The sequence below is a fragment of the Lissotriton vulgaris genome, chromosome 11, assembly GCF_964263255.1.
Source record: "Lissotriton vulgaris chromosome 11, aLisVul1.2, whole genome shotgun sequence".
Classification (NCBI taxonomy): Eukaryota; Metazoa; Chordata; class Amphibia; order Caudata; family Salamandridae; genus Lissotriton; species Lissotriton vulgaris.
The window spans coordinates 600,102,357-600,127,788 of NC_141699.1; the positions used below are offsets into that span (position 1 = coordinate 600,102,357).

Below are 25,432 nucleotides of genomic sequence, written 5' to 3' on the forward strand. Positions count from 1 at the left end.
AAGCTGTTTTCAAGCTTTCACGCTTTATTACAAATCACAAAAAGATGTTAATATTTCACTTCTGTTCTTGAATTTTCGTCACAATAAAAAACACTGAACATAATCTTCACAAAAGTTATTTACAAAAGTTTAAGCTATTGCCATTACAAATTAAATAAATTATTTAAGTATTAATTATTTTTAAAAATTAAAAGCCATTGTTATTTGTAATATCAATACATCTAAGTCACGTAAATACAAAACATGTTGCATTACAAATGCTATAGGTGTCACATTTGCGAAAGTTATAACTATTGGCATTGTAAATGACAAAGCTATTAATTTAGCTATTTAAAAAAAAACATAAATAAAAAAAATTCATTTATAAGACCAATAGCTCAAACTTTCCTAATGCGAGCCCTATTGCATTTCCAATGCTTGTTCTATTTTAATAGTAATGCTGCATTTTTTGGCTTCCTGTATTACCCAATGTTATTATGTGAAATAGAAAGTGTGCTGGGGCAATTATGGCCTTATAGTACAATAACGCTGCTTTGCAAAAACAGACAGCCAATTTACGGAGCTGCGCTGAACACTGCAACTTTATATAGCACTAACCGTCCACAAAGTTTGAAAGTGGGCCGCTTGTAGTGAAATGGGTTGCCAGTAAAAACATAATGATTATGGTCTATCATGCAATTAGAACCAACTATCCAAGTTAAGTCATCATTCTTGCAGATAAACTGGGCTCACGAGGCTCTAACCTCTGCTGCTCCTGCCTGAGTTATTCTGCGGCTACCAAGGACAAGACATACAGGCAGGCTAGCATTAAACTGTCCCATCCAGCTGTGCTTGCACTAACCTAAGCCACCACAAACAGGTCAGGCGGAAGTGTTAGGTATAAACACAGCGCAGGTCAGGGATATTTTGTCACTGAATGCCCTGCCCTTTCCCACCTATGGCAGCGCGGTGACGCGCCTGGGGGGCGTGGTCGGGCGCTGGGGGCGGAACCTGGTGCACGGGCACGGTGCAGGAGGGCGGTGACGCCAGGCATGGGGCGGGGTGGCGCGCGGCTGGGTTTCCAATGGCCTGAAGTTGGTGTGTGTCGGCAAGCTAGAATCTGAAGTCTGGTCATGGCGGAGGAAGACGGGGGCAGCTGGGAGACCCCCCGCATTTTGCAGAGCCTCAGGGGCAAGATATGTGAGTGTGCCCGGGATGGGAGAGGGGTATCTTCGGCTGAGGTGCGGGATGGAGGCATTGTAGTAGTCCCAGCGCAAATGGGGAAGTGACGGGCCAGCGGGGGAACAATGTGCCCCGTGTCAGCGCCCCCATGTGCCGCCAATATTTGCTCACTCTTTCCTCCCCCAAAGGAGTGTAACGCGGCCCTCCGACCACCGGTGGGTGCTTCGGTGGAGGGACCGGGCAGAGGTGCAGCCAGGCACTGGGAGAAGGTGGGGGCACTTCCTGTCAGCGCCTGGCACAGCTCGCGCCCTCACATGCAACTCCTAACAATTCCTTACTTTAGCACTGCCCCTTTACGACTATCCACCTTTCAAAGGCGCGCCAGTATCGTGGTGTTAGTTCATTTTTTTTATTATTAGTCTCTTTTGCGTTCAATGTGACCGTTTTACCAATGCTGTTAACTTTTGGCTTACAGTTGATGTTCTCGTGCCACATTTGTGGAATTATACATTTAATACGTTCTCGTATTAGAGGGCTTGTTCAGTTTACCAGTCCGCGTTCTTTCCAGTCAGCTGCATCATGTCGTATTCACTCACTGCCCCCTCTTAATTGATCTGCCCTGAGAGCACAACTGACGTATACATATTGGTACTAATTTGATAAAGTATACAAGCTGTGTGCACGCGAGGATGGCAGTGTCGCCTCATTCTATTAGATGTTTGGTGTACTGGTCCACCTCCATCATGGAGTACTTTCATTTCAAGTTATGAGGGACTATTTTATAAGTAAGCAGTACACCCACTCATACAAAAGGAGTTTGAGGTTTACTTTCACAGGCAGGCTTTACAAACAAGTGTCTGTTCAGATTTCAGGGCATTCGAGTCTTATTGCTGTTCTGAATATGGGGAGGTTTTAGTTGATTGTTAATCACTATAGGAACTTGATCGAAGCCTTGCATTCTCGCACACCAATAATATTTGCTGCTCTTGTGTCTTTGGTACAATCGTGTTCCATTTGTTCATGTTGTCTTAATTTCAATGCTCACCTGCCTCCATTCTTGCTTCCGTGGTCATTCTCTTTCCTCATCGGGTGCTCTCTCTTTGACACTTTGTCCATCACCATTCTTACTGTGTGTGGGGCATTAGTTGAATCCTTGTGTCTCTCACTCAGTAGCACATTTCTAGAGCTACCCACAACATTTGGCTGTATTTCTGTGGCTGGACCACTTCTGCACTGCCGATCCTCCCTGCCAGTCTTAGTGTCACAGACTTTGTCTATTTGTTTCAGTCTCATTCTTAGTGCTCATTTCTTAACCTTTTGACTAATGTGGGTCCTTACTGAGTCACTACTGAAAACCAGGGACCTCAACCTAAGCAATTTCTATGCTTTGAACCTCTAAACTGTGTGCAAAATACAGAAATAAATATAAAAAAATGCTAAATTATTAAAAATGTGATTTAATAAGCACACCAAAAATATATAAAAATCAGTTTTAATGGGAAGGTTGGAACTTTTCAAAATCTGTTTTTATTTCTAAAAGGCAAAGCTAATATGCTAGACTAGCATATCAATCAATTCTTTCTTTATTCGATCCAATAGGTAAGATCATAAAAGCACAAATAAAAGAATAAAACAATATAAAATGCCAATTCATCTTTCACACGAGTTAATAGCAGCAGTTTCCTTTCACATATAATAAAAAAACTCCTGTTTTAATAGACCCAAAGTGTATTGTGCAAATTTACCGCATAATAAACCCAGTACTATTTACAACCCTACTTCCTCTTTTTCATGCATGCCCATAAAAACTTGGCAACCAAAAAGCAAACCAGAGGGTCAGACAACGATTTGAAAAAATAATGTGCCACCCGACATTGTTTTTAAATTTTTGTTATTTAAAATCGGGACAAGGTAGTCATTCCTTCCTTTCTCTTAGAGCCCGCAAAACTAAGTGTAGCTCAGTTTGTATGGAGAGGTTATCACACAAGCAAATCTGAATGGTTATATGTTTTTTCTGGGTAGCCTAACATCAATGGTATCATGTTCATGCAAAATCTTAATAATATGAATGTGTGTTATGCACTAGCGACGTTTGCTAAGTAGAAGTGCCGTCCCTCTATCAAAGGCGGGCTCAGGCGATAGATACGAACTGCCTGTTTGTCCCGATTTGTTTCCATCCAGTTGCATTCTGCAATCAATAAAAACATGTTCATTACCTTTTGTTTTGAGACCTTTCTGCAAGCTAGTGGATCCCTGAATAAGTCAGGGAGCCCAGTATCATTCAACACTGACTCAACGTAGTTAAGCCACCTGACCCTTCTGTGGTTTTCCAATTTTAGCAAGTTTCTTATTATACTCTGTGTCAGGGTCACCGTGTCCCTCTGTCAGATTGAGTGCCACAGGATCGGGGCTAGCCGAATTGAGTCTGAGATATAGGCCAAATCCAGTTCTATATGTAAAATATAGTTGGAGGAAGAGGGAGGCAGGCCCACTAGAGACTTTAAAAAGTTGTTTTCAATCATTTGGAGTGAGTCTATGGATACCATGCCCCAAACACCCGCCCCATACGTTGCTGCGGCTTTTGTCTTAGCCTGATAGATGTTCTTTATCAGACGTAATGGTCTGGCGCCCAGTTTTTGGGAAAAGGATTTTAAGGCCGAAAGGCTTCTCTCCATTCCCAGCATCCTTCCTTCAACCAAATTTGACCACAGTAGATTTTTGTCAAAGAGAACTCCCAGGTAAGGGAAGGTATTAACCACCTCAATCCTTCCGGGGTCCGCATGGAGGTACGGGGTTTCGTCTTTTTCTATCCCCAGATATAATTGCAAAGGACTTAGTCTGATTAATTTTCAGATCTATTGAATTATTGAATCCATAAAGGATGCATACGCAGTTACCAGGCGTTGGAGAGCTATCCCTGTTCTTGCGATCAACACCGCATAGGCCAATATGGGTAGCAGGTGTGAATCGAAAACCGGAACGTCCCGTGTGGTCATCAAGAGGGCATCCTCCAATCCGTGTGTATAAATAGAGAAGAGGAATGTGGCAAGGACGCAACCCCTCTACCGATTTTGAATAGGCGGGTACAGTCCCCATTTTTGGTGTAACGAACCGATGACGCAGCGTTTGAATATAAATGTCTAATGAAATTAATTATGGCTAAATCAACCCCTATCTCCTCCATTATGTTCCATAGCTTGCCATGAACCACAGTCAAATGCTGCCGACTGGTCCATAAATGCCATGTAGATCGTTCTAGATTTGATTTTCAGGGCAGACATTAAAGCCTTCCTCGCTTTAGTACACGGGTAGTCAAACCAGCCCTTGCCTTTCCCAGTATTTAACAATTTGATGCGTGTGAGAGCCAATTTGACCTTTTCTAAGAGAACACAAAAAGAGGGCACCACTACCCCTGGGTCAACGTCGGGTTTCAGGCATATAGATATATTACCCTGAATGGTTGAAACAATTTCTGGGACCATCTTAATTTTATCAATGTGAGCCCACTTAAGTTGAAAGCCATCTTTTCTTGCCACGATTGGTGTTCCAACTTTCTGATGGGATGTCGGTCGATTGTGGATACACTTAACTGTAAAGATAGAATGGCATGGCCACTAAAAATCGTGAATTGATTTTCTAACAGAGTGGCCCTTATGCTGAGGGGATTAGTAACTACTATAGAATCAATCGTTGACTCGTACCCAATTCGCTGGAAAGATCGGCCTGGATTTCCTATTGGTAGGTTTGGGCCATTAATTATTAACATATTAAAGGAAAATAGAATCCTATTTAGGAAGTGTCCATATTCACTATGGGTGAAGTGGTATATTGTCGTCACCCCCCCCCCCCCCCCCCTCCCCCCCTCTAAAGTCCTCAAAGCCACAGACAGGGACTTAATTATATTTACATGGGTGTATGTTAAAATCACCCAGCCAAATAATGTTGACTGCCTCATTCTTGAAATCACTTATTGCCTTATTTAGCTCACCTACCACAGAATGCATATGTGGCCCAAACTCATTATTATGAAAATGAATTGGGAGCCAAGTGCCTTCCTTTATTAACTCGAATGTCAGCAAATGGAAGTGTGAGTTTGGTGAAACAAACTTTTTTTACTTTTACTGGTAGATTATTTGGAATAAAGACACCCCCCTTAGCCCTCCCTGAAAAGGAAGGTCTAGCCAGTGTTTGAAAGGATTGATATCCATTTACGAAGATTGACTCCGTGCACCATGTCTCCTGTAAACATGCAATGTCATGGTCTTGCCAAGTTTTTCTCCAGTTATCATCACCCAGTTTTGGGACAATACCTGCCACATATCACTTTGTTTTTTTGCTCATAATGCATGTTGTCCTTTTTGATGACGCATACCAATGCTTCAGTTGAGATCACCCATACAAGCAGGATTTTGCTTGCTTTACTTGTGCTGCACCCTCTAATGAAGCTAAGGATACCAACTTAAATTTTAGCCTCCAAATTCATGTTCCTTCACATTTGTACAGAGTCGTACATTTTTCAATTTTAAAACGTTTCTAATATTTAATTTCTCAACTGTCAAGGATCCCTTTAATTGGTGTTTCAGACCCAAGATTAAGAACCATAGCTCTATGCCTTTGTGTTAAAGGAATAGACTTTGCATTTGTGTTTATATAACACCAAATATGTTGATTTGCTGTTTTTGTTTTTCAGCCTGCATCGTCGGCACCATGTCTTTGTTACTGACAAAATATTTGCTGAACTTTGTGCTCTTGTCCTATTGTCACTGTAATCTCTCTTGTCACTGTCTATTCCATATCTGTGGTCGTGATGTGCAGAGTGTCTGTCTTAATGTTGCTAGTTTAAGTCTTGTGTCACTGCCCTTGTAGTGTATGTCTTCTAAGTTGTACCAACCCATTTTCTGTGCCTCTGCTGCCTCTACGGTGTTGTCTGTGTCCCTGACCCCCTGGTGAAGGTTTTGGCATTCTAAACATGTTCTCAAAAGTCGACCATGGTATGCTTCCCATTTTTCCATGCAGTTATTATGCTACAAGTCATTTGACTTTGGAAGCTGTTTAACCCTACATTTTTCATTTTCAGACTATCACATGATTATAGACTGACCATCTCACTCTAGGTTATTCTGGACACTGTCTCCAGTCCTGAACTTTTCATCTACAAATTATTCGTTTTTGATGCTAGTCTAATTAGCTCAGTGGATTCTAAGTAAGACTACAACACCCAGATTCCATTAGACAATCACGCAAAATCCAGGATTGAAAAGTGTCCATAGTGACCTCGCGTCAGGTGGACATCCTACATGGATAATCTATTGCAGCAACCCTGGCTCAGTCTTAAGAATAGATGGTAGCAACTGGAAGCCAGACAATTTTCTGTAAACAAGAGAAAGCATTCACATACCTTGGAAGAGATCAAACTACTGTGGCTGTGAAGTTCTGCACCACTTAAAGCATGCTGACATTGAACTTCAAGGTCCCTGCTAATAAAGCATTGTATAAGTGGATCCAGCGACTCTCCTTGACATGGGTACTCTGTCTTAGGACAGTTATTTGTGTAACTTATGTTAATGCATTCAGTCTTGAGTAGAGGTCGGAAAAGAATGATTCAACAGTGGGCTTAAAAAAAAAGTAACCCCCTAAGCTCTTCACTTTATTAGGTGTAGTTTGACAGCGCAGCTGTCACAATATCTTGTGTGATCAACAGAAAACAAGCATTTAGAGTACTACTGAGAGATAGACTTTGGCTTCACCCGCTTTTTGATAACTGTACAGCATCTAGTTGGGCAGATGTGTGGTTTCACTGAAAAAGAGAGCTTGTGTTGCACTTTCTTGAACATGTAGGGAGTCTCAGATACCAATGTGTACTGCTAACTCCTCGTCGCTGTTGTGACCGTATGGGACTTTTGTAATGAGTTCAATAATGTAGCAACATCAAATGAGTTGCAGTTGTTTCTTGTGATCTGCTCCCCTTAAGTTTTGTTCAACTCTTTCTATGCCAGAATATTTCAAAAGAGTATTTTCCCCTTTGTGCTTCAGATGAAAATTTCTGGCCACTGGGTAACTGGACTCATTGTGGCATGATGAATTAAATGGGCCGGGTAACAAAGCTATCTAAATACGACCAATATTATGTCTTCTATATGTATGCTGCATAACTATAATTGTGCAAAGTAGGCATTCCATTAAATCATCTTTTTGGTGAAAGTTAAAAAGTCAAAAAGTTAAAAGAAAGAAGTAAATATAATATAGATATTGTTTAAAAATTAAATTGAAATGACAACTTCTTTGTTAATGAACCTTGCCCTTTATGTGTTCGCAATGGGAGCTTGTTCGCCTACTTGACAAAGGCAACAGCAGTAGCCGAAATTCATAGTGTTTTGAATAAACAAACTGAAGTCTAAGGAGTTGGTGTGACGCTCTGTTCTTTTCCAGGTGGAAGGGAAGTTTCACTTCAATGATATTGTAGACTGGCCTAAGCCGGAGGAGACACACACACACACACACACACAGAGACACACACACCCAGTAAAATTCCATGTGAAGAGTGTTAAAAAAATTGAGTACTGTGAAAACAAATAGAATATTAAATTCCCACAAGATCCCAACATGGTTTTACTTGTGTATTTATCCTCATTGGGAATATCAGGTGAGGTTTGTAAATTAATACATGTTTCTGTGCTCATTGCCGGATCATTAATATAACAAAAAAGGACATCTAAATTAATTCGAATTATTTCAGAATGCCTGGTCAAAATGTATACAATAAAACAGTGAGAACTGTATGTGGCCGAAGTGGGAGCGTTTTTAGGCTGTACAAAACGTTGCTTAGACTTTTGTATTAAAATCCAGAAGTTATAATTTGATAAATTCAGAAGATACATTGAAAAACAGATTATCTTTAATTGATAATCAAAACATATCATTACAATGAACATATTGATGAAATAATCAATAAGAAAACCACAAACAATATCACCCAAATAGTCCATTCATTAAAAACCAAGCCTAGTAGCAAAAAGAGGGTCTTCAACAAACTGGAGAAGGTGTCTTAAGCATTCCTTCTGCCAAGCCACCGTGGACAAAAAAAAATAATTTCGGTGGACATCCTCCAATTATCCGCTCATCTTCATCAGGACCAAAAGTAAATAAACATCTTAGATAATGCTTCTCATATTTAGGAATCACTAAGGGTCATGTGAAGTTCGAGACATCTAACGCAACAAGACCCAATGAAGCAAGGTTCTACAAGCAGCAAGGAAGCAATTCTACGAGGCACAGTTTGAGCAACATAAGGAAGAAACTGCATGATGCTTAGATACAAGCTACAAATAGAATCAGAGCTTGTAAATCTTATCTAATAAACAGCCACCCAGTCTGAACTGTAGTTCAGTAAATAGCAGCCTATGGGAATGCGGTGGAAGAAGTGTGGCGGAGCAACGTACTTCGGACTCAGCAGGCAGACCATTCGGACTCCAAGCCATAGACATCTAAGCACCATCTGGTGTGTGTTCATCCTGGTATGTTAAGATTTTCAAGATGAGATTCTTTTTGCAACATGAATAAACGTATCATGAGTTTTTAGTTTTATTCTGCCTTCGATTGGGTGATGCAGAATCTGGGGTTGGATACTGCAGAAAATTAAAATCTGCACAATAATTATTTTGCCATGTTGTGACAAGAGTAATTGGAAAAAAGATCTGTTAACGGGTCGGGTTATCTTTTATAGGGCCGTGTACGCTTACTATGGTCCTTAATTCTAAACCAATTGTACAATATATCCAGGCCATTAGACCTTCTACATTAATTTGGTAGCAATGCATCTGTGCTTACAGAACTTTAGTTATAAATATAGCTACCCCTCTGCGGGCTGCACTCACTGAAGAGAGACATTCGAAGCGTGACAAATTGTTAAACTTGGTAAAAGTTGACAGACTACATATGTGAATGAGAGCCTACTGCAGAAAAATAAGAGCTGGATTATGTGTAAAAACCCATGGTTTAATGGCCTGTAATTTACACCAATCAAGCCTAGTCACATAAAATAAGAACCGCTAGTAACATAATATGGACATAACGTGTATTTGTAAAGCACATGTTCACTGAAGGGCATCTTGTCACTGAATAACAGATGTTTTATTGTTACTCAACTCAATGGTACTCATTTTATCGCCCCCCCCCCACTCTCCCCAAAGGATGAAAGGCTGAGTGATCTTGACTACTAAGCTGGCTGACTCGCATAAAATATTGTCCTATGTGTATCCTTACTGAAATAATTAAATACCCGTTTAGGTGTATTTCATCCTCAAGTAACACAATAATAACACATTGATACATTGACATGGCAGCAAATGCGCTGGTCCGTTATTATAAAGCGCTATGTGCTTATTTCCAATATGATTAATAAATCTAAATGTAGTGTTGCAGATCTCTGTCCATACCACCCCTTCAATGCAAAACATGTATAAAATACCTTGCTTGACTTCATTAAAAAAAAAATAGATCATTTCCACGTGACAAAATGCACTGACCTATAGTCTTAATTGTCAAATGCGAAGTGCTTGTTACTAATATAATTATAATATGCCAAAAACAGTGTGATTCTCTGTCCCTGGAGCAGGGCCAGCTCCTGCTAACTCCCAAGGTGCCCACCCTCGGGAGATAGCGGTTTGCCTTTATATGGCATAAGCTATGACCGCTCATTCAGGCAAAAGCAAACACTATGCTTCCAACAAGTGGAAGCTGTCAGTGTTCCCATTAGCTGGAAGCAGAGTTTTCATATCTTTCGCTGCCCCAGAAATGCGGGATGGGAAAGAGATGAACGGATTGCTCTTGCACGCAGGAAGCTGCATTTCCTGCAGGTCACTGGGTGTCCTGGGTGGAGCCTGGGCACCCAGGGAGATGTGGCTGGGCCCTGGGGGTAGGGAACACCCGGTGTTAAAGCCGGCCCAGAGAGAGGGGCTGCTTGGCCCCCCTCCCCTATTGAATTTCACCAGGCCCTGGGGAATGGGTTCCCAAGAGCCGAAATCGCCCGGGGGAGGGAGGGTGCGCAGCTTCCCTCCCCATTTTCTTCAGTAGTATGAAAAGGTCTTCTCGCCTTTTCCCACTTTGTACAGCTTAACAAAAGACCCCAGAGCGCGTTTACAGCCAATTTTGGTGACACGTTATTGATGCAAATAATACATGCATATCTCCACAAAGCACTTACTTCATTTAGTTAAGGGGAACTTCCCGTTTGGTGGGTATTCACCTCTTCGTAGTCTCGTCAACTTCTCCTGACGAGGATTCACTCTATCACAGATTTCTGGATGAAGATGCTCGAGGAACAATTACATTGCTGATATTAGATGCACACAAGGTCACTGGGAACTTTACCCTGTGGCCCTTTATGCAGCTTTAATGCAGACTATGCATGCAACATTTACCCAACAAAGTATCATTTGCTAATTAACCAGATTGAAGTGCTTCAGTTGGGTAGATGCTTTTGGCAAAACTGGCTACTCTTCTGGGGAAAAATTTAGGTTCAGGTGCTGGAAGCACTTACAAATATAAACATAGCAGGTGCGCCAGCTGAAGCTCCACTTCAGTACGCACAAACGTTCATAACTTGGGCTTGTCAAAGGCAAATCAAATGTGTTTCCTCACGTATTCCATGTTGGGGGGAAAAAATCCTCCTTAATGGAGGTGAATGCGTCCTTGATCTAATGGAGCACAATCTGATCTGTAGTGACTGTGACAAGTTTACAGGTTTCAGTTAGAATATAAAATAAAAACACAGTAAAAAATCACAAAAAAAGCAGAGGTTACAGGGACCTAATAGTGAGAAAATGCAATTGAAAAAACCTTAGTAATCACACAAAACATACAACTTGTTAAAAAGAAACAATTATTTGACTACTCATCCCATAATGGATACACTGAGTGTGTATATAAGGTGAAAAGTGACTATGGACTCAGAATACCGCAAGCAAGACCAGTTTGGTTGAAACACGTCTGTGGTGGTCATATGACGATAAATGTACTGGATGATTACATATATAAAAGGTTAAAGTAACGTTCTAGTTAGGTGAATTTCTCAGTGACAACATAAACATTTTGGACTGGAAAAAAAGCCTGGTAAATTTCAGTGTTTATTTGGGAGTTTAAAACGTTACATTATCACTGAAATTCTCACCTAACTATAACATTACTTTAACCTTTGTTTTTTTCAGTGAAAAAAATATATGTATTCACACACTCGAAATATATATGGATGTAGATCGCTATAGATATAAACATAGAGAGGCTTCTTGTCTACCCTCTTATAGCACAGGTCTGTATGAGGTTCACTTTGAGCTCGGGTTCCATCCTTAACAACATACAGCAGGGCACACTGGTTCATCCCACTTCAGCCATTGGCTTTCTTCCCTTGTGAGTGACTACATTTGTCTGAACATAAGTTAATGTCAATATGAAAATGAGGGTGCTTTAATGCCAGGGTTAGTGCCAGAGTTAGCGAGTCAGTGTCTCCAGTGTCACTTTTATAGATCCCATTTCATTTCGTTTGCTCTCTTTTAGTTCCTTTTTTTGCGCATACCACCACATGCTTGCTTCTCATTTCCTTTGCAGTGCACTTCATCCTTCATGACCTCTGCTTGTAAACCAGGCGATCATCGTGGAATTGTATATCCATAGTGAATCTGTGATACACCATTCCAAGATTGCCAACATATTTGTTCTGAATGTGTCTGCCGAGCTGAAAATTCATAACACTGATACACTTTGTACAATACCATTTCAAGATAACTACCAGCTGTTATGTTTAATTGCATACATTGCAAGCATACGCCAACATATTCAGGCAGGAGTATGTTTTCTTATTTTCTACTTTGGTTCTTGTAGTTTGTCTTGCGTATGTTGTTTGTGTGTGTGTTTTTTATTGTGGATGTGTAAGTGGGCAAATGATAGAATGAATCAGTGGGTGGATTATTGACGCAAGAGTGTAAGTATGTGTGATAAAGTATGTCATCACTTCTTGAATGCCTAAAGCCATCAGTGACTGAAGAGTCACCTTTCATTTACAAGCCAGACCTATCTGCATTGCCAAAGCTTGTTTTTGACTCGTAGGTCCATATGAAAGGCAAAGGAAGTAACCGTGTTTTGAGCCGCAATTTCCTAGCCAATTCACACTAATAATGAGGGGAAAAAACGTTGGTTTTTTTAGGTGTTCGGGTAGTCTAACTCCTGAAAATTAGTGATTAAGCACTAGGTTCTTTTTCCACCAATTTTCTGATGACCCCAATGACTATGAGGAATGGTTCCACTGTCAGTGTTTGATCACATGCCTAGGTATGAGTCAGTCGTGGGAGTCCTAAATGAACCTAAAGATAAAGAGTCCCAAAATACAATTTCTCCTACGCTCCTGTTTGCCAAAGCTTGTTGATGAAGGGGGCAGTCAAAGTCAACATCTGACTATAATTTGCTAAATCATGTAAATACAGACATTTGCTAAATGATGTTTGAATGCGTTACATGCACCAATGCGGTTTAGCAGTGTATAGCCAGAACTATTGGATTTGCCAATGCTGGGGAAAAAAGGAGCAAAAGGGATTACATTCTGTATAGAATGGATATAGAAGATAAAAAATAATGTGATAACCAGTCTACTGACTCAGTGTGCTTTTCGGATGCAAATTAGTACCTCATGCAATCCAATGGGCGCACTTCCAAGAAGACAGAATGATGAACTGAACAGTCAGTAGCAGGAGGGATGAAAGAAATGCTCCTTCCGGCGGTGCTAAAGCACACTCTGTATAGTTTAAAGACTTGGCAACAATGGGTCTTGCAGACAGCTGCACTATCAAGACAGTCCCTAAAACGCGTGGGAATCTGCCTAGTGTTTTTCTGCTCTGAAATCCCTTAGCTTTATCTTTGACTCTGTTTTACAAGTCTCGTGTTGAAGGTATAGCATGAGCATCGGATACCAATAACATGCTCATTCTAAGTTATGAATTCGGCATAAATAGAAGTTTCTACCTATTTATGAGTACACGGTGTACAGCAGAAACCACACACAGTACTTTTCTCCATTCACATTTTTACAGGAAAAGGTTGAAATCTGACTGAGGAAATATGCTTAAAAAGAGGAAAAACATGCAGAAATCAGTGCACAAAAGTTAGGTTCTGCGTATGTCATTCCTTATTCCGAGCAGAAAAACTCGGAATGATGCTTTCATATCAAATCTAGTAAATACCGCCCCATGTCATATTACTTGTCATTATTACCAAACCAAAAATGGCTGCACTCATATAATGAGCCCCTGTGACGGCTACATAACATACAGAACGAATATTTGCCACGTAACGTCGCTGAGAAAGGTCTTGGCAATTAGTACAAGCCTTGGCCATTTCACTCTTAGAATATTGTATTTTGCTCCTTACTGGCCTTCCCCTAAAAACATGTTGCTACTCTAAATGCTTGCTTTGGCACAAACTATTTTCGATTCATCTTTCCCCCCCATCTTTACTTGCAGTAAGTGGCTTCCTGTACCAGTTTAGAGTACTAACAAGATGGTTTGCACCACCTACAAGGTCTCGTGCTTAAACACTCCAAAATACTTCGCCTATAACTAAAGATCTTGACGGGGAAAAAAACTTGGGGTTAGGAGACATAAAAATCCTGGTATTGTATTGTATTGTAATTGCATTTTTGTAGCACTTACTACCCTTGACGAGGCGTCAAAGCGCTTTTTCGGCGAGTAGCACGCTACTCTGGCACCCATAAAGGATTAGTGTTGAATTAGTGTAGTGAAGTATGAAAGTAATTAAAGTGGTGGATAGGTTAGTCAGTTATTTGGATTCGAAAGGATCGCAGAAGGATAGAAGAGGAAAAAGGTTTATATTTACATAGCCCCTGTTACCCCTGATGGGGAGTTGAAGCGCCTCCTTATTTTTTTTAATTTTTTTTTTTTGGGCAGTAGCACCCTACTCTGGAAACCCATAAAGGATTAGCAGTGAATTAGTATGGTGAAATATGAAAGTAATTTGGGTGGTGGATATTAGTCGGTTATTTTGAGTGAGAAGGATAGCGAAGGGATAGAAGGAGGAGAAAGGTTTGCATTCATATAGCGCTTGTTACCCCTGAAGAGGTGTTGAAGTGCTTTTCTGCGAGTAGCACGCTACTCCGGAACCCATAAAGGATTAGTGTTGAAAACTAGTATAGTGAAATATGAAGTAATTTGAGTGGAGGATATGTTATTCCGTTATTTGGATAGAGAAGGGTAGCCGCAGGATGGAAGAGGGAAAGAGGGTTGTATTTATATAGCGCTTGCTACCCCCGATGGGGTTTGAAGAGCTTTATTTGGTGAGTAGCATGCTACTCTGGAACCCATAAGGATTAGTGTTGAATTAGTATAGTGAAATATTAAAGTAATTTGAGTGGTGGATCTGTTAGTCAGTTATTTGGATTAAGAAGGGTTGGGGACGGATAGAAAAGGGAAAAGGTTTGCATTTATATATCACTTGTAACCCTGATGGGGGTGTTGAAGCGCTTTATTGGTGATTTTCTTGCTACTCCGGAACCCATAAAGGGTTACTGTTGAAAATTAGTGTAGTGAAATATGAAAATAGTTTGAGTGGTGGATGTGTTATTCAGTTGGATAGTGAAAGGTAGCGGAGGGATAGAAGAGGGAAAAGGTTTGCATTTATATAATGCTTGCTACCTCTGATTAGGTGTTGAAGCGCTTTTTTGACGATTAGCACGCTACTCTGGGACCCATAAAGGATTAGTGTGGAATTAGTATAGTAGAATATGAAATTTGAGAAGTGAACATGTTAGTCTGTTATTTTGATTGTGGAGGGATAGGAGAGTAAAGGATTTAGATATTTATTTTTGGGAGGTTATAGCAGTAGAAGGAGGCTTTTGGATGAGTAAAAAGGGGTTGTGGAGGGGAAGAGTCGGAGGAAAGAGTTTAGAAAGGTTTGTTTTGGGGATTGGTATAGTAAAAGAGGTGTCAGATGATGCAAGGAGGGGTAGAGTAAGGGAGAGTCTAGAAGGGTTATTTTGGGGATCATAGTAGTGGTATGGGGTTTGGGATGAATGAAAGAGTGGATGTATTAATAGATGGGTAGGGTGAGAAATAGGGTAGTCTATTGGAGAGAGTAGTAGAAAGAAGTTTGAGATGAGTCCGAAAGTTGGATTAGAGGATATCTTGAGAGAAATATAGGGTGAGAAATAGGGTAGTGCATTGGATATGCTGAATTAGAAGAAAGTGATAAATGTATAAATCCATAAGTACATTGAAAGTATATAGATGGATAAAGGAGGTCGGTATATGCAGATTAAAGATATTGATAAAGGTACCGGATGAGAAATAGGGTAGTGCATTGGATATGCTTTTCAGGAGGCAGGTAACAAACGCACAGATACAAGTACATAGATGCACAATGGAAGAAGTAAATGTAGATCAAAAAAGCACCAGATAAACTCCGATTTTCAAGTGTTATTGTACTTGTATGTTTACAGTGTCTTTGCATCAAGATCCCCTTTGACACAGCTGGCTTTGTTTCATAGGTGTTTGAACCATGCCTAGTACAACGACGCTGCAGCTTTCTTTTTATTTGCCAATTTGAGTTGGATTGACAAATAAAAAAAATGTGCAAAAGTATTTTTTGAAGCATGAGTTTGGGTAGCAACACAGAGAGCATGCTTGAGGGTAACAGCATGGAGGATTTGGATATGGGGAAGCAGTTGGGGAAGGAGAAGCAATGGTCAAAAGAGAAGACGGGTGCAGGTGGGGAAAGCAACACAGTGGTTGGGGGAAAAGTAGCAACACAAAGGTAAGGTGGGGTTGAAAAGCAGTGGATACTGAAGGTGGGGTGTGAGGAGGCAATAAGGAGAGCGTAGGGACAGAGGAAACACTGGGTGGGTAGGAAAAGCAGGTGAAAAGATAGCGACACGGAGCAGGCAAGCGAGAAACAGATGGGCAAAAAGGCTACGGCTAGAGGACATAAGTGTGAGCGCAACATGGAGGTGGGCATTAAGAAGCACACAGGTGACAGGGGGCATTACAGCGCAGGGCTGAAAAGTGCATAAGGGAGACAGGCCAGGTCTCGAGAAATCTACTCTTTCACTGGCTATGGCGAGTCTGATTTTATCAGGGTGAGCTATTTTTTAGAACCTGCTGGTCGAGTCTGGTGAGAGAGCTTAGACTGGCAGAGAACAGGCATTCTGCTCATTCAGAAAGTGAACGAGAGGTAAAGATTCATCTAAATCTTGTTTTCATCTTGTCACATTTGCTGTACATTCAAAGACTGAGGTCAAATGTCCACTTATGTTTACTTATACATTGAGGCTTATTTTATCCTGGAGATTGGTGTTTACAAAATCCTCTAACTTTCTAGTCCGATAAAGAAAAGTAATGTTAACTCTCGGACAACTGTGCTGGGGTTCAGGTAGTGTGAATAAAGGTGTGTAGGACGCAGTTTCTTTCTGTTCGTTTTTTCTAGCAATCAACATTTAGATAGCTTGTAATTGAACTGTACAAATATTTCAACATATATTTCAGCAGTAATGAGAGCACGTTTTGGAATTCTGAAGTTTCATGGAAACAAAGATTTTAATAGGAACAAATCAACACAATGTACTTGGTAATGTGCAAATGACAAATATTTGAAGAAAGCAGATTTCTATACATTACCATTTGTAATCTTTATCGCTTTATCAGTAAAACTGCATGCCAGTGGGAAAGCTTTTGGCCATTTCAATGGAAACATGCTGTCTGTAGATGACAGTGCATTACCACAACATGCTTTGGTTCTATTTATTAAACATGAGTTCTTTTAACCCTTTTGCTGCGTCGAACGTTCAGCACCCAGTGCTGAACGTTCGAATAAAGAGTGCTGGCCCGTCGGCCGACGGTCGTGCGCAGCACTGGCAAGGTAGTGCTCGCGACGACCGTTGGCCGACGGCAGCGCTTAAGGGGTTAAAATGCCTAGAGACCCTTTCTTGCCCACACCTTGATGACAATGCTGTTAGTGAACTAAGAGGCAAGCCAGACGCAATGTGTACCCTGTATGTGGGCTATATTTTTATTATATATATGGAGCAAAAATCAAACAACAATATTTTTTGTACAGCAGATATGCTGAGCTCACAGATTTGAAGGTGCTCTCATGCGTGCTAATGAAGAAAAAGACGTCTCTGTGAAATAAAATGTATGCCAGGATCACACAATTTGAGAACAGTTTTTGAGTCTGGTGCATTACAGTTAGGTCGAGTAGATTATTCAAGTCACTAGACCTGCAGATCTGGTAACATTTCTATATGTTTTCAAGGCCTGGAGGTGGAAAACATTTGTACTCTTCTGGAGTGCTTAACCAAAAATAAAAAGTGGAAGCAAAGAAGCACGCCAATTAATAGATGGTGAAAAGACGATCCTCCATAGGAGGGACAAACACAAGATTGACAAGCTATCACACAAATATGAAGCAGGCAAATGCAGGCAAGAAAGCCAACCGAGCCCCTCTATGTACTTCGTAAGCACAAAATGTGTGCTGTCTGGTAGGCTCAGCCTAAAAAGGATCTTGCACCTTTAGCTCCTGCTCCCCCTCTCTCCCCAAAACTCATTCATTGAGACAAGATAATGCCACCCCCAATAACTTATTCATTAAAACCGGATAGCTCACCCATCCACCCTCTTCGACACATGAATTGAGATAATGTAGCCCAGACGCCCCTTCCGCTCCCGACAACTCATTCATTGAGCTTGGGATTCACAGTCAAAGGGCTCTGGTAGTACAGCTTTAGAACGCTTTTAGGTGTCTAGGGTAGTGGCTCTTATACATTAAGAAAGAAGCACATTTGTTTGAACACATATAGCGATAGCACAGCTCTGTGAGCTCATTCAAGAGAGTTGTGGTGCCAATATTCTCTAAACGCTGTTAGATGGATGCTACGTTATTTCTTTGTGAACGTTTTCATATGAATACAACATTGCATCTTCCAGGATCAGTTCAAGTAGATAGGGTAACTTGTTGCTACCATTCAAAGACATAGAATAATATAATTGTCTACTGGGAGTCCCTCGTTGCAGTGTCTGATTCGCCTAGTTTTTGGAGGGACATCTGTGTCTTTGTGATTAGGTGGATTAGGGGTGGGTGTTAAGCATAGTATGCTTTTTTTCTGGTTGTCAGTTGAAAAGTTACGTAGCAGGACTTGCAAAATGTCTTCAATAACGCTTGCAGACTTCTTTGAGGGCAGGAACTTGACATAATAAGGATATTTGCATTGCCTTGTATGCCAGGTTTACCTCAACGTACACGCCATGCACCGGCACCTGCCTCCTCGTTGGCTTTGAAAGAGGTCTCGAGGGCACGACAACGAAATACTCGTGTGACTTTAGATGATTTCAAGAGTAGAAGCAGGATATTGTGGCTTCCTACCAGACTCTAGGCAGGTATATCGGAACTGCTTCACCACACTAGTTGCATATGCAGCAGTTCTTCTTTTAAACGTCAACATTTTTTTTAAGTACCCTTTGCTGGCTTTGAAATATTTTTGTCAAATGTAAAGTGATGACAGATATTGGGATACCCAGTGCATATGTTGAAGTCTTTAATTGTGCATTGAGTAATTTACATAAAACAACATTTCTCTTGCCCTCTTAACAAGTTTAAATGTATTTATTTAGGACACAATTTCAATTGTTGTGGGACATTGCTCTCAGAAACATTTCCTACCAGTGTAGAATTTAGTGTGTTCTCTGCAAAAATAAATACATCCATACTTCTCGTATTAGAATACACCGCTATTTTCCCAGTTTTAATTAATCCCGTTGATCAAGGATCAAACATACTAGGTATTAAAAATCGCTTCTCAGCAGAAGAAACAAGTTTTCAACTTTAAGAATAGATAAATGTTTCTCGAAAAGCATACAGTCCCTCACCCACGCTAGTTGGCATGCTTCATCATCCGGGTTTCACCTTCACCAGTGCTAGGAGGGCTCCTCCAGAACACTTGGAGTCTTTTAGGAGGGAATGCACTTGCTTTCTGTGGTGTTGGAGCATTGCATGTTTGGAATGTGGTCACATCACTGGTAGAATAGGAATGTACGGGATAGAGCATTTCGTGGGTGGTCGGTTGGTGAAGGGCACGGAGTTGTGTTTAACCTATGATGCACGCAGAGTTGCTAATAAAGGAACCTACATACTTAATCTGGCAAGTGTGTACTTTACAAGTTGGCCACAGAGGGTGAGGGAATGAAGAATCAAGATTAAACTCTGCGTGAACCATGGAGGAGGTGGTGATTTAATACAATTTGTGAAGGAGGAGGCAGTATTGAAGTAATGACATTGAGGTGAGCCGTATGAAAGGCGGAAGCGATCAAAAGTAGGATTTGAAATATTTAAAAGTGAAAGATTGAAGGAGATAAAACTGAACTTACTATTGAATACATGCGCGAGCAGAGAGACGCGAGGAGATTGAGTGACGAGAGGTGTGCGCGAGAAGCCAGAGTATCGCGCGCACCAAGAACGTAAAGTACGTGAGAGCAGCAATTATCACGCCATTGCGTGTGTGTAGAGGAGGCGGAAACACGCAGGGATTGATGTGCAACGTGAGGGAAGCGTCACAACGTTGGCGGCCATTTGGATTGGGTTAAAGAAAAAGTCGGAAGTTTTTAGCGCTTGAAGAGAACGACAAGCGTATCAAAGGATTTGAGCTGTGGGGAAATTTATCGGTTGGCAAAGTAACTGAACAAAGGTATTTGGCTATAACGGTGAGTGCCAGCAATTTATAAACTTAACAAGAAGGGCAATAGAAAAGAAAGAAGGAGCAGCACTGCCTTGGAGATGTAAATACTATAACATTAGGAGATAAAATAAAGTGGTCACATTTAAGAGGAAAAGGAGGAATTAATTGGAAAGACTAAGACGGAATTGTAATTAAAGAGCAAAGTTACTATTAGTATAGAGATGTGTGCTGCACAAACTTTTACTTTAATAAGAGTGCAAGAAAGGTTATGGATTATGGGTGATGGTACATTGAACAAAGTACTTGCTGTTGTAAGGAAAGCAGAAGTATCTGTAAGGTGTGCAAAGGCGGCTCTGGACGAGGAGAAAGAGAGAGGAAATTTGTGTTATAAGGAAGACCAGGAAAATGGGCAGTATAAATTCAGGAAAAAAAGACAAATTCAAAGAGATAAAAGTGGAAAAGAAAACTAATTACCCAGCGAAAAATGAGTATAGGAGAGAAAGCCAAACAAATTTGGCATGTTACAGGTGTGGTAGCTATACTCATTTAGCGAACAGTAGAGCTTGTAAAGCAAGAGATCAAAAATGTACTGAGTGTGGGTTAATTGGACCCTATGCACAAGTCTGTTATAGGAAAGACAAAACAATGAAAATAAAATTTGTAACAAAAGAAGGGAAAGAAAGTCAAGAGGAGAATTCTGACCATGATGATGAAGTGTTCATGATTAGGGATTTCATTTTAGATGTGAAAAGTAAACCATTTTGTGAAATTACTGTGGCTGGGGTGAAGGTAACGTTAGTGGCTGACTCGTGGTCACCCTATACTATTGTGAATTTGGACATGTGGAATGAGAAATTTGTAAAGGAAATTGGTGAGGAACTTAAAGTGAGTGATATTTATCCTAAGAGTTTAGCATTCCAATGGTGGGATGTAGAGATGTAACATTTGAATTCAAGGGAAGGAAGGCAGAAGGGAGGATGTATGTTGCTGAGTATGGTCCGAGTGTGTTGGGATGGAGAGATCAAGCGAGTTTAAACATAATTCTTAATTCTAATGGAGTAGAACAGGTGATGGTGTTAAGTGATGATGACAATTTGAGTAAGAAAATAAAAGAAGAGTTTGGTGATGTTTTCTCAGGGAAAATTGGTATTCTGAAAGGGTTTAAACATAGAATTAAACTGAAGGCAGATGCTGTGCCAGTAAATTATAAAGTAAGGAATGTACTGTTTGCTGTGTGGAGTGAGTTACAAAAGGAATTGTTAAGGTTGGAAACATCAGGAGTAATGGAGAAAATTGAATCTTTTGAGTGGATGTCCCGGATTGTTGTGGCAAGGAAATCGAATGGTAAAATAAGATTGTGTGTGGATTTGAGGGGTGTTAATAAGGAAATTCAGGTGGAAAAATATCCCTTACCAAAGAATAATGAGTTGTTAGCAAGAACGAAGGGTATGAAATGGTTTTCAACAGTGGGCTTATCGTCGGCGTACCATCAGATTCAGCTGCATAAGGAAAGCAGGAAGAAAACATCTTTTATTACCCCTTTTGGATGTTTCCAGTATATAAGGATGCCGTTAGGACTAGCTCCTGCGACGGCAGTTTTCCAGAGGATTATGAGTGAGATTTTGAAGGACATACATGGCGTATTGTATTTCCAAGATGATATCTTGATAAATGGTGAAAATAGGAAGGTACATGATCAGAGACTAAAGGATATGTTCAATGTTCTGAGAGAAAAAGGGCTAACAGCGGAATATGGGAAATGTAAGTTTGCCAAGCAAAAAGTAGCCTATTTGGGACACAATATTGGAATGGATGGAATATCTCCAAAAAAGAACTTTTGGAAGCTGTGAAGGATGCACCTGAACCCAAGAATAAGGATGAGTTGCGCTCATTTTTAGGGCTGGCGGAGTATTACTCCAAATTTGTACAGAATTTTGCAGAGAAGTCCTATGATTTAAGACAGTTACTTAAACAAAGGAGTACATTTGAATGGAATAGTAAATGTAGAGAGAGTTTTGTAACTTTAAAAAGGGAAATTTGCAATGCTACGCCAATTAAGGGGTTCGATCCAGATTTGAGGAGTAAGTTGACTGTGGATGCAAGTGGAAAGGGTTTGGGTGCAGTACTGACACAGAATGAAAGTGATGGAAAAGAGGTGATTATTGGTTTAGCGTCAAGGAGTTTGACCCCTACAGAAGAATTCTATTCAGTACTTGAAAGGGAAACCCTAGGATGTGTGTGGGGAATGGAACATTTCAGAGCATTTTTGTGGGGCAATGAATTCGATGTGAGAACTAATCGTAAGCCTTTGGTGAATTTATTGACTACTAATGGAATGGTGAGACCATCGGCGAGGATAGCAAGACTTTCAATGAGGTTACAAGACTATAACTACAGGATAAAGTATGTGCCAGGTGTACAAAATAAAATTGCTGATTGAGTAGAATACCTTTACCAATTAAGGAAATACCGAAGAATATTTGGGATGATTATCAAGTTGCTGTAGATGAGTAAGAGAATTTGAGGTCTATTGACAGGAAGGATTGGGTTTTGGAATATGGAAAGGATGAGTTGATGGAGAGAATAAAAGAGAGCGTTTTAGAAGGATGGGGAGGAAGGAAACCAGATGTAGCAGAAGAAAGATGTTTTTGGGAAGTAAGGAGTGAGTTGAATGTAGAGTCAGGATTTGTATGCAGAGGAGGAAAAATGATACCACCAAGAGGGTTGAGGAAAAGAATAATTGATTTATGTCATGAGGGACATTTTGGTATTGTTAGAACGAAGAAGAGAGTAAAATGTTCATATTGGTGGCCAGGAGTGGACATTGAAGTGGAAAGAGTTGTAAGGGAATGTAGACAGTGTGCTGATTCGGATAAAAGTTTAAGAACAATGAAGCCACAATTGTCACCTATGAAATGTCCGGAAATGGTTTGGGATTTAGTGGCAATAGATTTTGTTGGTCCGGTACAAGCCAAGATGGGTGGAAGTAAATTTATTATAGTTTTGATAGACTATTTTAGTAAGTGGGTGGAGTTGGGAGTTGTTGAAAAAGCTGATGCGGAAACTGTGATTAGTTTTTTAAGTGGTGTATTTTTAAAAGAACGTTTGCCGAAAAGATTTGTAAGTGACAATGGTACACATTTTACGGCATTAAAAGTGGAGGATTTTTAAAAAAGAAATGGAATAGTTCATGCTAGAAAATCAGTGTACCGTCCTTCTGGGAATGGTGCTGTCGAACGATTTAATCGAGTTATTAAAGGCACAATCCAAATTGCTTGTAAGAACAGGAAGAATTGGGAAGTAGAATTGAAAAAAATGTTGTGGGGATATCGTTTAACACCATCTCTCACTGGTCTTAGCCCATTTGTAATGATTAGGGGAAGATAATCATTTACGAAGGATAACATTGGATGGATGGATAGTACCAAATATATTGAGTGGTCTCCAGAGAAAGTAAAACAAAATATAATAAAAGCGCAACAGGTGTACAAAAAGAATTTTGACACTAAAAATGTGACAAGAATGGAAGAGCTTGAAGTAGGAGATTGGGTAAAAAACAAAAAATGGTGTAAAGTGGCAAAGGGAGAAAGTGTATTTTCTAAACCACTGAGGGTGGGGGAGTGTTTGCAGAATTCAGCGAGACTAAGTGATGGTCGAGTGTGGCATATGAGTCATATAGCCAAATGTAAGAATATTCAAAAAGCACAGGAGGAGGATGTTTGGGGAGCTAAAGGTGTGTGTGTGATGAGTAGTTGTGGGAGGATGAGATAGAGGATGATGTGGAAGTTGAAGCATTTGGGGATCAAAGTACTGCTGGAAGTTCTGGAGAAGCACAAGTGCAATTGGATATGGATTCTAGGAGGTTGGGAAGATTGGGGAGAGTTATTCATACTCCTCACAGATTCAGAGATTATATGCTGTCATAGATTTGTGTTTTTTTAATTTGTATTTTGTAAATAGTTCCAGTTTGTTTATTATTTTCACGGAGGAGGGAGATGTGTGGTGTTGGAGCATTCCATGTTTGGAATAGGGTCACATCACTGGTAGAATAGGAATGTACGGGAGAGAGCATTTGTGGGTGGTCGGTTGGTGAAGGGCACGGAGATGGTTGTGTTTAACCTATGATGCACGCAGAGTTGCTAATAAAGGAACCTACATACTTAATCTGGCAAGTGTGTACTTTACACTTTCTAATTGTGGGGGGGTCAGCTGTCTCTGATCTTAGAAACCTTTAGCTGGTGGCCCATCTGCCGCAGAGCTACTGGATATACTGAGCCTTATTATCCCTATTTCATGTTTTCGAGATTTCGTCTAAACTATGGTAGTGCCAAATTGAAAGTTGCAGAAATGTCCCGAACCCACTGGGGGGAAACTTGCATCACATCACAGACATTTCTGGTTTGCTTTCTAGAAGCAATCCCCCTATTTTCGGGGTTTGCTTTTCTTAAACAACCATGCTGAGCAGCCTGCCATCGGCACAAACAATAAATGGCGGCTCACCGGGGTCGATTGGGGGCCTGTTTGTGACTGAATGATTCCACTGTGTTCAAAATGGGTAGGAAAAGAAATATTCTTCTTCAGCTACTCCCCAATATGCCTGGTCTGCTACCAGGCAAAATGTTTTCTGTATTCACAGATATACGGCCTCTATTATATCTGTGTTTTCCTATTTCTAATTACATATTTGTCGGCGTTTAGTTTTTCTCAGTCAAGCTTTCCTCATAAACAGTTCAAGCTTCTATGAGCTTATTCTGTTACGAAGTTTGCTAAAATGTGCATACAGGTCTTGAGGCTAGATTCTTTATAGACAACCATCAACAATCGAATTGTATGTCTGCACTTGAGTTAGAATGCTGTTCTTATTGTTTTTTCAGTTTTCTCTCTGACATTGTTTTGTGAAGGGTATTATTTTGGTGGTGTTCTATTTAGTGAATTTGTAGAGCGCATTCATTCCTCCTATTTGAATTCTCGCAAAGTGCTTTTGGAATCTTGGCACCTTCCACAGTTCTAGGATTCTCATTGACCAAGTCACAGAGGCCTGTTGAAGTGTATTTGGTAGTCATTCCTATTTTATTTATTTATTTATTTTTACGATTTGTAAAGCGCGGCATATACCCGTAGGTGTCTTGGCGCTGTAACTCAGCTTCTTGTCTCAATAAGAACATTGTCAGGTTTCAAAAGTGGTACAGTGAGAAAGGAAATCATTGGTCAAACAACTAGGTCTTCAGCACCTTTCTAAATTGCAACAGTGATGATGTAGATCTTATCGCCATCGGCAGAGTGTTCCAGAGTTTGGCCGCAGTGTTTGTAAAACATCTATCGCCCCAAGTGACCGTCCTAGTCCGTGACACTGTTAGTTGGTGCAGATGTTCGGATCTAAGTGATCTATTGGGTTGATATAGGGTGAGCTTCTGTCTGAGTAACACCGGGCCAAGACCATGTAGTGCTTTAAAGGTGAGGCATAAAGTTTTAAATTTAATCCGATTTCTTACTGTTAGCCAGTGGTAGCTCCTTATTACATCCTTACCGGATTTAAATTTAGGGGTG

General features: G+C 40.5%; 1 protein-coding gene across 1 annotated transcript in view; it reads left to right on the forward strand.

Annotated features, from left to right (window-relative positions):
• Nucleotides 1-988: 988 nt before the first annotated feature.
• Nucleotides 989-25,432, forward strand: part of RASA2 (RAS p21 protein activator 2) — a 619,199-nt gene continuing 594,755 nt past the window's right edge. The window contains exon 1 of the mRNA XM_086943698.1: nt 989-1,179. Within this exon, the coding sequence (XP_086799824.1) occupies nt 1,113-1,179 (67 nt within the window). The 5' untranslated portion in view covers nt 989-1,112. The remainder of the gene's footprint in view (nt 1,180-25,432) is intronic.